We start from the raw sequence: 14444 nt of genomic DNA, 5'->3' as shown, positions 1-14444 counted from the left end.
TTTGCAAGTGTGCAATGAAAATGCAGTTTGAATCAGCACTGCTGCCTTTTCAGCTGAAAATATCTAGAAATACTTCCAACCCTGCTAAATAGTGATGAACTGTTGCCAAACGAAATGCTTGATGAAGGACCTCCATTTACCGTTGCTTGTTGGAAGCTGGACACATAACATGGAGTTGCTCGAAGTTAACTCTGCTCTTACAGTGTTTTCCTAAGCATTCACTGTTCACTGTTGGAAACAGGATAGTGGGCAAGAAATATCTCTAATCTGACCATGGTGTTCTTATATAACGTACCAAAGGACTATATTTACTTTGATGTAATAACCATGTGTGGCACTCTGGTTACACTCGGTGCCATCCTTGGACTTTGTATGTATTCAACCAGTGCACAAATATAAAGACCATGAATGATTATCAGAACTACTTCTAGACACTGTGCTTGTTAATGTGTTAACATTTCTTGTTCTTGGGGATATAAATACACTCCCTTTCCTTATCACTCTTTTGAAACTTTACAGAGCATTTTCATGTTAAAATGTATTTATCTTTTTTTCTCTCTGTCCAAAATATTTTTTTGACTGAATTTAAAACAAATTATATGCTTTTCAACCTTTATGGACAGTTTGTTCTTTATATTAATTTTATTTAGCTAAGACACTAGACTAAGATAATTTGGATTAAAGATAGTATTATTTTCTGAATTTCAGCACCGTTAACATAGTCATTATACAGCACTTATGGTACTTAAACAAATAATTCCTGATTGTTCTGTGTATTGCAGAGGAACAGACATCTTCTGCTGGGAAACTCCAGAAAGGACTGGTAGATCCTTACCCAACATTTCAACGAAGAAAACCCACTCGTTTTCTTAAAATTGGAACTCCTTTTTATCAGGACAATCAACTTCAGGTCAAAGTCTACTGGAAGAAGACAGGTTTGTCAAATTTTTATTTTTCCCTTTTTTTAAGGAGGAACTCATCAACTGCCTTGAGTTGTAGAACATTGATACAGTATAATGAACCTTGTACAATCATTCAAAATTAAATCCTACATTCATCCTTTCTTCCCTTCACCTTCATGTTAGAGTGAAACATTGCCTCTCCTCTTTGTGTTATGGATGTATAAATGTCTGGCAGAGGGAAAAGACATGAATCAGCTATCCAAAAATTTGACAGTCATGTTGAGACACAGAATCTTCCGAGAGCTGAGGTAATTTTTAGTTTGGTGGATATTGCTTCTGGAAAGTTTTAAATAGGGAAGCAGCATTTGGCCTTCAAATAAGCCAACAGAGCTTGTGTGGCCATGAATATTGTCTCCCTGGAGTGTGGTCAGAGGGTCTCAAGCACAAAACAGTTCTCAAGCAGATTTTCTGCTGATGCCACTGCAGTATCACTTGGACTTTGTCAGTTGAGAAATGAGTCAGGGAATGAATGTATATGGAAATCATACAGTGGTGTCACAAAAACTAAACTGTAGTTTAAAGCACAAAATTTAGAGTTATACTGGCTCATGTTAGGCCATGATAGACTTTATATCAAACTTTATCAGTCACCTTGAATTAGAACAGGATGGGTAGTTGGCCACAACCACTGGAAAAATCTTTAGGTGCGTTTTCTGCTAGGCTGCATTCTGCGTGTTTTTCAGAAAAATCTAACAACAGTGTTATGTTTAAGTCTTCTAGTCTAAAGGAAAATGACATGAATTTTAAGTGTCTAATCAGATACACTAATCAAAAAAAGGGATTTTCCTTTTTTGCCCTCTAGGAGCATATAGGTTGTTATACATTTTTCCAGCTTAGCCATAACAGGTTCATTCGCTGGTATTTGAAAATTTGCTAACACTGTTAGTGTTTTAACTTGGAGGACTCTACATGTGTTGCAGAAGCACATATATAAAATCTATTCAATTTTTATGTTTGAAATAAAGTTTTACAAAACAGATAATCACCTTTTCTTCTGTATTTTTTCCAAGAATTTTGGAAATATTTTGAGTTCTTTTGGGTTTAGGTGTATGTGGCACCACCCTTAGTGAGGAAGGGCTTTATTCAGTTATGCTATGTAACGTAGGAATATGTCACACTGGATGGTGTGGATTGTGAGAGTTATCTTTTGCTTCTTAAAAAGTGTCTCCCTGTTTGAATGGTTACCTTTCTAGCCCTGCTATATCAAATACTTTCAAATCAAATGCTTATTCCTCCATAAAATGCTCAAGCTTTGGCTCAGCCTGACTAAACGCTCATTTTAAAAGTTTATCTGTATCTTGACTATGCTAGTTTTCTTTTTTCTATGTTTCCTCATCATACTTAATTTTTGTCTAACTTCATGGAAAGCTGGAATAATTTAAAGTTTAAATAAAAGTTGAGGCATTTTTAATTGGAAGTACTAAGTTTACCTAACAATATGCTTTTGGTTATCCAAAGTGAGATTTTTGTATACTGAGCTTGGGACTGATCATCTTAAGCTTTAGCCTTCTGGAAGTGAGATGTCAACTCATTGTCCAAGCTCCTTTTATAGTCAAAAAAGGAAAGCAGGTGACTTCTGAAGTAATTCAGTAATACATAGCAGCAGAATGATTCTCTGGAGATATCTCTTCGTTACTGAGTATAGAAGGGAGCCTAGACAACTTGTGTAGAAGACTAAGAGATGCCTAACATCTCTCTGTGAGCTGAGGTTCAGTTCTGAGCAGTTTGAACTAAAAAAATTGGAGGACAAGATTCAAAGATGGGGAGACTATGATGTCTTCCACAGGTATAAGGCCAGGTTATGCAACTCAGTCTACAGGCAAGATTCAACCCAGTTGAAAATTGACCCAGCTGCAGCCCTTTTCCTGCCAGACTGTTTCCAGAAGAAAGATTATATATCCTGTGACCAAAACGGCAGTGCCCCTAGTGAAATTCACCTTACAAGGAGTTTTTCAAATTCACTGTTAAAATTAATGGAAGAAAAATCATGACCAGATCTTTTTCCAAAGTAGATATCTTCAACTAGATGTCCACTATTTATAATGGTAACTTGGATATTGAGCTTATAAGTAGTTGTACACTGTAGTTACTTAAATGTTGACTTCTAAATCTGGAGCTGAATCCCACGTTGTGTTACATAACTGGAAGCAGTATTTGTAGAAAAAGTTATAAATGCCTATAAAAAGAAATAAGATAGCATTCTCATAGCGGCTGAGGAAAGAGGTAATTAAGATTAAAAGAAGTCAGGGAATACTTTATAGCTTGGAAATAACAGTGTTTGGAAGTGGTGTAATCCCCACAATTGGAGATCTTCAAAGACAGACATGGCAGTGATCAGTTAGAAATTACATGGATTTACATACTGTCACCTTGTGCCAGGGATGGACCAGTTGAGTTCCTGAGTTGCTGACTGTACAGCTGACTCATCTTGTATGAACCTGTGTACATCCAGTTATAGAAGGGGGACACCAGAGGTCCATTTTGGTCACATGCTGGGAGCAAGCTCTGTCACATACACTAGGGTGTTTAGGTAAATGCCTTGCCAATGCAGTGGAAGTAGCCTTCATTTTTCTCACATAATGAACAGTGATAGCAAAGGTGTGTGAAGAGGGGAAGAATATGGCAGTTTGTCACACTTGCTTTTTTCTTTTCTTTGTTAAAAAGAAAATGCCTGTGTTCTGAGTGACAGCACATGCCGTAACTTAGCAGGAGCTATTGCCTCCTGTGGAATTGAAATATAGCCAATTACTTGCTCCTGAGAAGCTAGCAGCTTCTATAAGCTCTTACAGGAGTTCGGAGGTTTTGTAGTACATGGATGAGGTACTGACTGTAAATTTACTAGTGACAATTTACTGCAGAGCAAGTCTTTTTCACCATGCAAGGAACACAGCAGGAGAAGCATATTGGCTGTGTCTTGTCTTTATGAAAGACAGCAGTTACTGGAGCCAGCTGCACTGGGAACGGTACCCACACATCTTTCTCCTTTATGAACTGCACTGTCTCCAGTCGTGTTTAGGGAATTGTAGGAGGTTTAAGAGTGCAGCAGCTATAATAGGAAACACTGAGGGAGAATTTACCTCAGCATACTCTATGGCCTAGCACCTAGGCTATTTTCATTCAAATCCTCCTGACAGGGAATTGACCTCTTTTTCTCCTATGTAGTGGGTGAAAACATGAGTCCCTGTTGATTGCTGTAGTGTTCTCATTATTTTGTAGTTTGCTCTTAAACCTAACTCTTTTTGGTACAGGAACACAGCCATTCTATTGTCCTAAACTAGGATGTGATACTTGAAAAAAAAAAAAAAGAAAATATTGTGAAGCCATGTGAAATAAGTATGTTGATAATGGTAAGAGTTCCCATGACATGAAAAGTAATTCAAGAAATAAAAATCTCAAGCTTGAATATGTTGGACATCTCTCAATTAAGCAAAATTTCAATTGGTTGTAGCAATCTTTGCTTTGTCTGGTTTAATTTTGAATATTTTTTGTACTTTCTGTGATGGACTTCATGGTCCTAAAAGAGATGGTTGTAGTGGTGATGAAATAAATATGTTATTTAGATTTTGGATTTTTTAAGATTAAGATATTTAAACCAGTACAATATATTGATATAGAGTGTCTTTTAGCCGTAATGAAAATTTTAACAACTACTAAAAGGCAGTTTTTCACTTTGTAAGAATGTTACTCATTTGTTATAGCAATAGCTGCTCAGACATTTTTATTTTATTCCTGAATTCAGTGGCCCTACCATTCTACTTAGACCTGAGATTATTTATTTTTTAATTCTGTGCAACACCAAGATGGCTCTGTAGTTTTGTAGTGCCTCCCATTGCTGTATCACAGCACACCACAGATTACAGAAACCAACAGGAGTAAAGACTTGTGTGGATTTCTTGCAGTCTCAGACCACTTAAGAAACCCAAATGTGTTACTAAGGTTGTTTTAGTTTATTACTTTACTTTCGTTGGTCCCTTTGTTAGCTGAGAAATTGTTTTCTTTTGAATTTGAACCATTTTACTCTCTCTAAAAAGGACAAAATCTAATAGAATCATAGAATAATTTAAATGAGTTGGAAGGGACCTCTGGAGGTCATCTGGTCCAACCATCTGCTCAAAGCAGAACTCTGAAGTTAAATCAAGTTGTTTGGTCCTATCTGTAAGGTCCTGTAACAGATGTCGTTATTGTTTTCTGAATGACAGGGAATTTGTCCTTTATGAATATCAGGCTGCAGAGGCCACCTAGCAGTTTATTGCAATGTAGCTTAGGATTTCCAGAATGTATGGTGATGTATCTTGACATTCAGAGATAGTTCTTCCACTACTATGAAGATGTATTCCTCAGTGTCATGCACAGATGTGCCTCTAGAAAGCCAGCGAAAGACCACAGTAATGACATCAGGGCTGAAGCTCTATGTCATCCCTCTGGATAGAATTCATCAGACCTCTATCCTGTGCAGCAACTGCAATAGAGGGGATGTTGCGACCTATTACTGAACTGGCTTTATTATACAGTAAGGAAGTGATTGCTTATCAATACTCAGAAAATGAACACAGTACTTGAGTTAAAGTCTGAGTGAGTGGATGGAAGATCCTATTTTCATATAAATGCATCACAATGTGCCACAGTTTGGTAGCAGGGAAGACTCATTTAGGCCTGTTCTTCAAATGTCATTTAAGTCCCATTAGCTTCAGTAAGCACGAGGCATGAATGGAATGTAGGATCTGGACTTTACATTAAAATAAATCTCTTTCTGAAATAATCTTTCAGTTTGAATGTTTCAGTATGATGGCAATAATAACTTCAGGATGTATGCTAGCAATAATAAATCCACACTTCAAGCCGTACAAGGTGCTTAGCAAATGCACATAATTTTGCTAGACAGAGTCATCACAGAAGCATATTGTAATTATATGAATACAATAGCTTCTTTCTGAAAGAAGAAAATGTCTTTCACTTGCTGCCTCTGATTTAGGCCTGGGATTAGAGAAACACAGTACATTCCTTAAACAGCATGAATCCCACTTTTGTAAATGAAAAGAAGAATTTAAGCTTCTGGCCAGATATTTTGGCCATCTTAACTGTGTGAAATTAGAAATGATGTGCTATTTATGTCAAATAGTGGAATCAACTTGAATCACTTTTAACTCCTTGGTGCTGAAGTCACAGAGTACCTTCCATTACTAAGAATGGATCCTACTTAAAAGGATCAGCTACTTAGAATAATTAAGATCCTCAGTATCTTGTGCAGTAATCAAAGTGTGAAAATAAAAAGATCCTTATATTTCCTCTGTTCTTCAGTGGTTTGGCAACTAGAGAGCTGAGGTTTTGGACTTCAGCTGAAAAGCCTACAAGTTGCTTCAAATTTGTGTATCTTCAGGGCTTGAAAATAAGATATTTCCTATAGACAGAAGGAAATAAAAGACTATTTTTCTTGAGCTCACTGCATCAGTTGTCATAATTTGCTGCAATAATTGTAATACATGAAAATATTAGAATGCAATTTAGTGTGATGATTCCTTTCCAAAGCAACATGTCACAATAATATTTTCTAACCCATTACTCTGCCTTCACTGCTGGTTTCTTAGTGTCTGTTATTTGCATGTAATGTAACTATCCTTGCTCAAATAAAGCTTTGGTTACTTTCACTTTTCTTTGAATGAAGTCTGGGAGCATTTACATCCCCTGTTTAAATTAAACATTTAAAGTACTTCTAGATATTTATATCTGTCCCTTGGTTTTGCTTAAAAAGACAAATATTTAAAATGCATTGACTTGTCTTCAGGCTTCTTTCTTTGTGTTTCTGGTAACGCTAGAGCAGAAAAAAGAAAAAAAAAGAAAAAAAAAAACAAACAAAAAACCAACCAAAAAACCCAACCCTTAAGACAGGGAGAGGCAAAGAATCCTCCATTGTCTGATAAACTGACCAAACAAGAATAATGAATTAAATTACAGGGAAGAATAAAATGCAAGGCAAGGCAAAGCTAACAGAAAGCTGCCACAAATGCTTTTAAAAACAGATCTTAGGAAAACAAAATTAACTTTCACTTAGCTCAGGGAGATAAATGAAGTCACTCTATGTGCTGACTCTTTGTTTGCAATAAGGTATTTCATATGGCAGGTTTTATAATAATTGAAAGCTTTCCCCATGTTATCCTATGGTCCTTTCTCACGGAACTAGTGCCATTGAAGCTAATGAAATCCTTCAATGCCAGTTTGGAGTTTCTAGTTGTTATTGTAAAGTATTCAGCAGTAGTTGCTTAACACTAAGGAATTATTTAGTTTGGTACTAACTATTGCACTAGGAAGATCAGTGTTTGAGCAGCTGACCATTTTCTGCTTCTAGATATTTAAGTAGTAAAATATTTTTACTTGAAGGTATCACTGTAGTCCAGGTGGTTCTTTCAAAAATAAGATCTCACTGTTAATTATAGTGAAGTACACACAAATATATTTCCCTCATATTTCTATGCAAATACAGAGTCATTGGCTCTGCAGAGGCTGATTGTGTGGGTACACATAATGTGCATTTGTACTTAGGGATTTAATTAGTAAAGCTGGCCCCAAGCGCTTCAACTTGATCAATTCTTTTGAAATTCACCAGTAGACATTGCATAATTTTGCTTTTCCACATGTGCTACAGCTGACTCAGATGCCTGTATCCTATGGGCTTTTGCAGCATCCTGCCTGGGGATGTAGGAAATACTGTCAGCTTTAGCTGTTATGGGAAATTATTTCAGAGGTAAAAGAATATCCTGTCAGAAGTGTCCTTTGCATGATCTCTAATCCTCGCTTTCTCTTATATCCTTTTAGGAATAAAATTTTTGTTAATCCCTGCTTTTAAAAACTGCTGGTTTTAAAATCTCTTTGCCTTTTTGCTGCCTGGAGAGACTGAAAAGGGGAGCATCTAACCATCTCCAGTTGTACTTTATAAACTGACTACAGGACTTGGACTGTGGTTTATGTCCAAATGTGACGTGGTCACAATACTTAAAATGTTACTGGTGGGAGTCATGAAAAGCATCAACAAATTTGATAGAGTAGATAGCGTGCAACTTATCATATAGTATGCATTGATTAGTGGGACAAATAATAAAGTTTTAAAATCACATTTACAACAGGGGCAATCTCAGTGGCATCTCCCTTGCAAATGGGACAGTACTGGGGAGCCTTTTCAAGTGCACAGTTTACATTTCTCCATGTTTCCACAGGAAGAACAGAAAGCCATTACTGAACCCTTTACTCGCTTCCAAGCCTCTGTACCTTTCAGGGTAGGTGTTTAAAGCTCTTGGTATGAAAGACTTAGGGGCAGGTCTGTCCAATGATTAGACCCAGGAATGTAGTTGGAATTGATTCAAAGTCTGCCAAGAAATCAAATATCAGAAGCCAAATGAGAACTACCTGCTGTGGTCCCAGAACTCAGACAGCACAGAAGACTGATTTTGCCTAGCATGTGCCCACTGATGTCTGCTGAAGGCAGACTGTTGCTGTACTGGACTGGTTTGGTTCAGAACGTTCATCAAACTAGTTCTAACACTTTGTATGCTTGATCCACTTACTGTTTCATTTCAAAATTTGCATAGTGTGATCTGTTCACAAGCCCTCAGTATGACCTGAATCATACTCCAGAACTTGTGAAAGTCTATTTAATTTGACTTAATTTATGTATTTAAAAGAAATTATCTTTTTATTCTTAAACTTAATAACTGAATACAAATTTACACTTCATTTCTTTTGAACTTAAGTTAACAGATCACATAGAAGTGTAATTGCAAATTACCTGGTCCATGAGTGCAGTCCAAAGATAGACCATTATTATGTAGGATGAGTACCTGCACTCAAACTGCAGATACACATTCAATATTGCATTGTGAAATCATTTATCAAGACTTACCTCACTTCAAGGCATTGAAAAAATTAACTGGCCAACTAATAAACTCTTACTTGATATGTAATTCTTTTGGAAGAAATATGTTTTCAAAACCATCATCTTTATGTTCCTTCAGTAATATCTGTCTATCCAGTACACAGTTTTCTACATTTCTTATTACTTCTTGAGTATTACCACAACCTATAAAGTTAATTATTTTAACAACAAATGCAAAACTTTATATATATAGTGTCACTAAGATTGTCAATGGCAATGTCTTTTGTTAGGCAGTCTGAATAATTAAGGGATAGAATGGCAGGCTTTTTACCATCCAGTTCTTCCCCTCCTTTCCGCAAGCTGTATCACTAGGTCACGTTCAGTCAAAGCATTGTTCTATATGCTTGCACTATCATACCTGCAACAATCCTACCATTCCTACTGTGAGTAAAAAGATACTGAGGTACTGCAGTGTAGCAAGATACCGTTCATCATGTATGGGGTAATAACTGCTCATGAGTGCTCTCTTAGCCTGCCTAAGTTCTGAAGTAAACTATTCAGCTTGTGATTCAAATAAGGTTAAGCTATCAGCAGCAAGGCATCACGCTCATGATGAAGGTGTTTTAAACTAAAAAGTGTGCTCTTGTGAATTGGGTCAATTTTCCTCCACATGCCTCTTTTTAAGCTGTATTGTTTAATTGGCCCAGTTTATAAGGTGGTCATAAACCCAGTTGTATAAACACTACAGACGGGGAAGGAAACTCGACTATTTGAATGAGTAGCTACAGTTGAAGGGAAAGACACCATAAAGAGGTATCCGACACTGAAATTATAGTTAAATTTAAAGATGTCACATATATGCAGCTGATGGCTAATGAGTTCTTAAAACCAGTTGGTTTTATTCCTGTGATCATAAACGGAATATAAAAAGATTTGTAGCAGTCTAGACCAAAGGTCCATCACAACAAGTATTCTGTTCTTGTCAGTGGCCAATAACAAATCCAAAGGAACATAAAAAGAGGGCAAGCATGTAATGGTACTTATGCAGATTATTGTCCCAGCTTCAGACAGCTTCTAGTTCATGGGATTTCCTGAGCCCAATGTGATTTCTTTGTATTTATTCACTTTTTATGCATTTATCTTTTATGACCCCCCCATCAGGGTCACCTAAATTTTGGGCATTGAAACATCCTTGTTTATGGAGTTCCTGAGTTTTAAGTGCTTGTGCTATGAAGAATCACATTTTTTAATTTGTTTTGAAGCTACTTCTTCTAGCTTTATTTGAATATTAATGGAATCTATAATAATTACTATATTACTAATAGGGACACAGTAAAGGTCTGTTCACTCTGTCTGTACACACCTGACTTTAAAGATATTTAACCAGTTTTTGGTCTGTTCTTTTTCTCAGACTCAGAAGTCTTAAACTGCAGATTTGGAAACTGCATTAACTTTATGAATAACAGTTCTGCAAAGCCACATCCTGATATGGCGTGCCATGATGCATACCATGAAAGTCCAGTTTTGGAACTTGATGGAGCATCGTACATTTGTGCAAACCCCCCGGTACAGCTTTTGCCTAGGGTATGAGAGAGAAGAGAGTAGCAGGTGCATCTTTGCATCTCCTCCCATTGTGGAGTTAGTTAGGGGTAAACTGTGTCTGCAATTGGGAAGGACTCCCGGATTACCTACCCCCAATATAGTCTCCCCACCTAAATGTCCAGATTTGTCGAAGTTACACAGAAGACTAAAGTTAATGACAGAATAGCTAGTGACATTTTCAATAGACATAGAACCATCGTGGGCCTTGGGCTTGTTTGTTTGGGTTTTGTTCTTTTTCATTACATTCAGTTTTTAGATACTTAGATACCTTTGAAAATCTGGCTGTGAGGAAGTAATGTAGGAACCTTTTGTTCAGGCTACAAGCAACTGTTGTGAGACTTGGAGTTTACAAGAGGCAAATTTCCTTTTAACAGAAAACCAGAATGAAATACTGTTGAACTCAGTTTGTAGAGGATGTTGTGTGTGGGAAAAGAAGTGAGGGTAGAGGTAATCCATTTTAGAGATAATCCCAAATTTAAATACCTAAAATATAAATATCTTTAAAACTTGAGTCTTCCGACGTCTAGATATAGACACAAATACTGTGGCTCAGGCCGGTCTTTAAATTACACCCTGATTGTTAATATCATTTTTGGAAAGAGTTATTTTTGTATTATACAGAGAATGTGCTATACGGAAAGAAAGTTTGTTTTAAATGGCATAATGTGAGAAACAAAATCTTTGTGATTTAAACGATACTGCTTATAATCCATCTAAGAGCAGGAAACAGTATAGTTTGCCTTGTTAGGAAATGTTTATTAAATGAAGATTAAATGTCAACCAAGAGTTTTGGTGTTTATTTTAATCATACTACTTAAATAGGTGATTATTAAAAAGTTCTTTTTCTCAGAGGTGTCATGAATACCATGAATTTCAAAATGAAATATTTGACACTTTGGAATTTTTTTTCTTTTTTTGTACCACTGGGTGAAACAATGCACAGGCAGTGAAAGAGCCAGAGCTGTTTTCATTATTTTTTTTTAAGATAACTTACCAGAAATCCTGAGACAGAACACATTGACAATATAGTTTTTACAGAGAAAACAGACAACTGCAGAGAGGTTCTCAATGCGTTAGTGCATCAGTGCAGTATTTTATTATTAGTTGAAGGTAAATTGTGTTTACAACTCATTTTGCATTTGCTAAACTACCACAAGTAAAATAACACTTGTTACTCTGTCATTGTTTCTTGTCCTATCATTAGCTTCAGATTTCAAATCTTGTCAAGAAACGCCATGATTCAGAGTGGCATAGAATGGCTTGTGAATGAGTATGTGAAGAAATAAATAAGTTTTATGATCAAGAACTGACCAAAATCATGTTTTGCTTCCCTGTAGTACACTGGAGCATTCGTTCCCAAACTGTTCTTTGGTCTGCTTTATTACAGTGCAGTAAATACCATGTGGATCACTTTGTACTAAGCATGTCTTCAAAACTAAAGCAACTAGTAGTAAATAGCACTGCTTCATTTATTCACTTGGATTTTGCCCATTTTTAAGCCTTCCCTGCATATTTTTCAGGACCTCTTCAGCAACTGAGTTTTAGTACAAAAAGTGTTTATGGAAACTTGCATATTGTAGAACGCTGTGTTGACATGGAGAATGGTGGCCTAATAAAGAGATGAAATGAACGAACACAGGCTTGAGAGAGCAGAAGACACTTCATTATATTCTGTCATCTCAACTATATGCATAATAGTTCTTGGTGTAGAATAGAGGCAGGTTATGCTGCAGAGCAAACACTGCTGCTCATCCTTCTTCCAGAATGGCGGGTTGGAGGAAGTGCTGTGTTGTATTAGATTCACAGTTGCAATGGTGTATTAGGGGTTGCATACTGGGAGAAGCTAGGGCAGGAACGTTTCTTCAGGAAGCGTTTGACTTGTACACGTATTTGGGCACTTCAGAGATGATAAAATGTTTTTCATAAAAGGCATCATAAATTTCACCATTCACTATTTTTGCCGTTATATTCACTGTTGCACAGTTTCACCATTCAATACAATGTGATAAATAATTTTTGTCCTGGATGGTGTGTTGTTTGACACAGGATTATACAGAGCTCCCCAAAGTTATACTGTAATTTTGCCATGGAAACAGTTAATCAAGCCTGTTGATACTGAGGACATGCATTTCATGTGCCCTGAGCAGATTCTGCCCTGTGCAGTGATGTTAAATATGGTATCTTTACCCCTGGCTATAGCATATTTTTAGAGTGGCAATGCTGCAAGACACGTGATCCAGAAAGGAAAAGACTTAATTTTGCTGTATTTCCTTCTTCCTATTAGTCTGAGACAATCAAAGACATGTTCAAGACTATCTTTTAACTGTAGTTTGTATGGTCATTAGTCTCTTGAGCTTGGTGGGTACTAAATTTTCTGGCTTGATCCATTAGCTACTCTTAACTATTGAAGTCAACACGACTGTTCACATGCTTAAGTGCTTTATTGAATCAGGGCCAGAGTGCTCAGAAGCTTGTAAGATCAACCCCACAGTATGAGAAGAAAAACAAAAACCATGTGCCCAGTCACAAATAATCATTGCAGTTTGCTGTATGAAATATCAGATTTAACAATATATAATAAATCCACAGGTTTAGCTACACGCAGAACAAATTCTTTCAGTAATTTTCCTACTGAATTGGTTTCACAGAAATTTCAGTCTCTTTCTGGCATTCTATTTGAAGAAAGGTTAGGTTTGAATGAAGACAGCAAGTTTACATATGGCTAATTATCTTCCAAACTTTGATAACCACTCCTTTTGACATACAGTTAGCTTATTAATTACATGTGCGTATTTTGGAGGGAGTCAGTTTGCTAAGGTAACTTGACAGAAAATACAAAACACCATTTCCTTTTTTACTGACATATGCTTGTTATTTATATTAAATTAATACTTTTGTGCTGCCAGGTTAAGGTTTTCATATAAGCAGGTCTTCTGATTTTATAATTTTTACTTTTTTACCATATTTTGTTCTAATGGGAAAATCTAACAGACACTGCTTGTTAATTACTTCAAATCCTTTCACAATACAGAAATCAGCTTGATGTTAATGTTTTTATTGATGCCAAACATTTTTATTGTAATTAAAACTTAATTTGAGCTGCTGTTGTTGAACATGTCTGCTCTGAAATCTTGTTTTCCAGCAAATGCCATTTGATTTTTCTTTCTAATAAGTTTCTGTAATTTGGTTGTGTGTATAATAGTGCTGTCACAGCTGGCATTAATCAGCATTTTTATAACAAATTGTAGAGACCCATCATCCAACAACCATGCATCAAACAGAATAATACACAACTCTAGCGCTGAAATAGTTTTACAACAGAGACTGTTATCATTATCACCACTTGACAGGGGTGGAAGAGAGGTAAGGAGCCATGAAGTGGTTTGCCTAAAGACCTCTAGCAAACAAGCAGCAGAACTAGCCCCAGTTCCCAAAACAGTCTCCTGCAATTTTCTTGCTGTAGATCACAGAAGTACAAATAAATACATACCTCTTCTGGAGTGACAGTAGGTTGTTGTCATATTGGTGGCATTGGGTTGTGTGAACAAACTTCACTGCTGTTCTTGGCCATGCTATGCCAGTTTTCTGGCTACAAAGAACACTTCAGTTCTGCATGACTGTCAAGTTGGCACCCTTCTACAACAATAAATGTACTTTAGAGCAGAAAAGAGTATTCTAGGCAGAGAAAGGAGATGTCTGCAGTGACATGGTAGAAAAAAAGAAACCACATTAGATGAAATCATTCACATTGCTGGCAGTAATGGAAATGTATAGCAGAACAGAAATGTGGAAAATGTTGGCAAAGATGAGGAAAATAGATCACTTTTTTATTTAGTTTATTTTCAGTAAACTGTAGAACCATTTAAATCAGAAATTCCAGCTAGGAAAAGTTGCAGAGTTACATGGCATTGTGTTGGGTGATTTTTCTGAATGAGTCTCAGAGCTTCAAATTCTGTGGGGAGATTATGAGATTTAGAATGTAGGTCTAGGGTATTCTGTTAACCATTGTGCAGCCA

The 14444-nt window shown here is 36.5% G+C and overlaps 1 protein-coding gene across 1 annotated transcript in view; it reads left to right on the top strand.

Annotated features, from left to right (window-relative positions):
* The window catches only part of ANOS1 (anosmin 1), a 139297-nt gene that overhangs the window by 108665 nt on the left and 16188 nt on the right, over nucleotides 1–14444 (top strand). The window contains exon 9 of the mRNA XM_026850773.1: nucleotides 783–935. Within this exon, the coding sequence (XP_026706574.1) occupies nucleotides 783–935 (153 nt within the window). The remainder of the gene's footprint in view (nucleotides 1–782; nucleotides 936–14444) is intronic.

This window comes from Athene cunicularia (assembly GCF_003259725.1).
Source record: "Athene cunicularia isolate RWA chromosome 1 unlocalized genomic scaffold, athCun1 chr1_part1, whole genome shotgun sequence".
Lineage (NCBI taxonomy): Eukaryota > Metazoa > Chordata > Aves > Strigiformes > Strigidae > Athene > Athene cunicularia.
The sequence above is the reverse complement of the archived record's forward strand: the minus strand, read 5'-3'. Positions and strand labels throughout refer to the sequence as shown.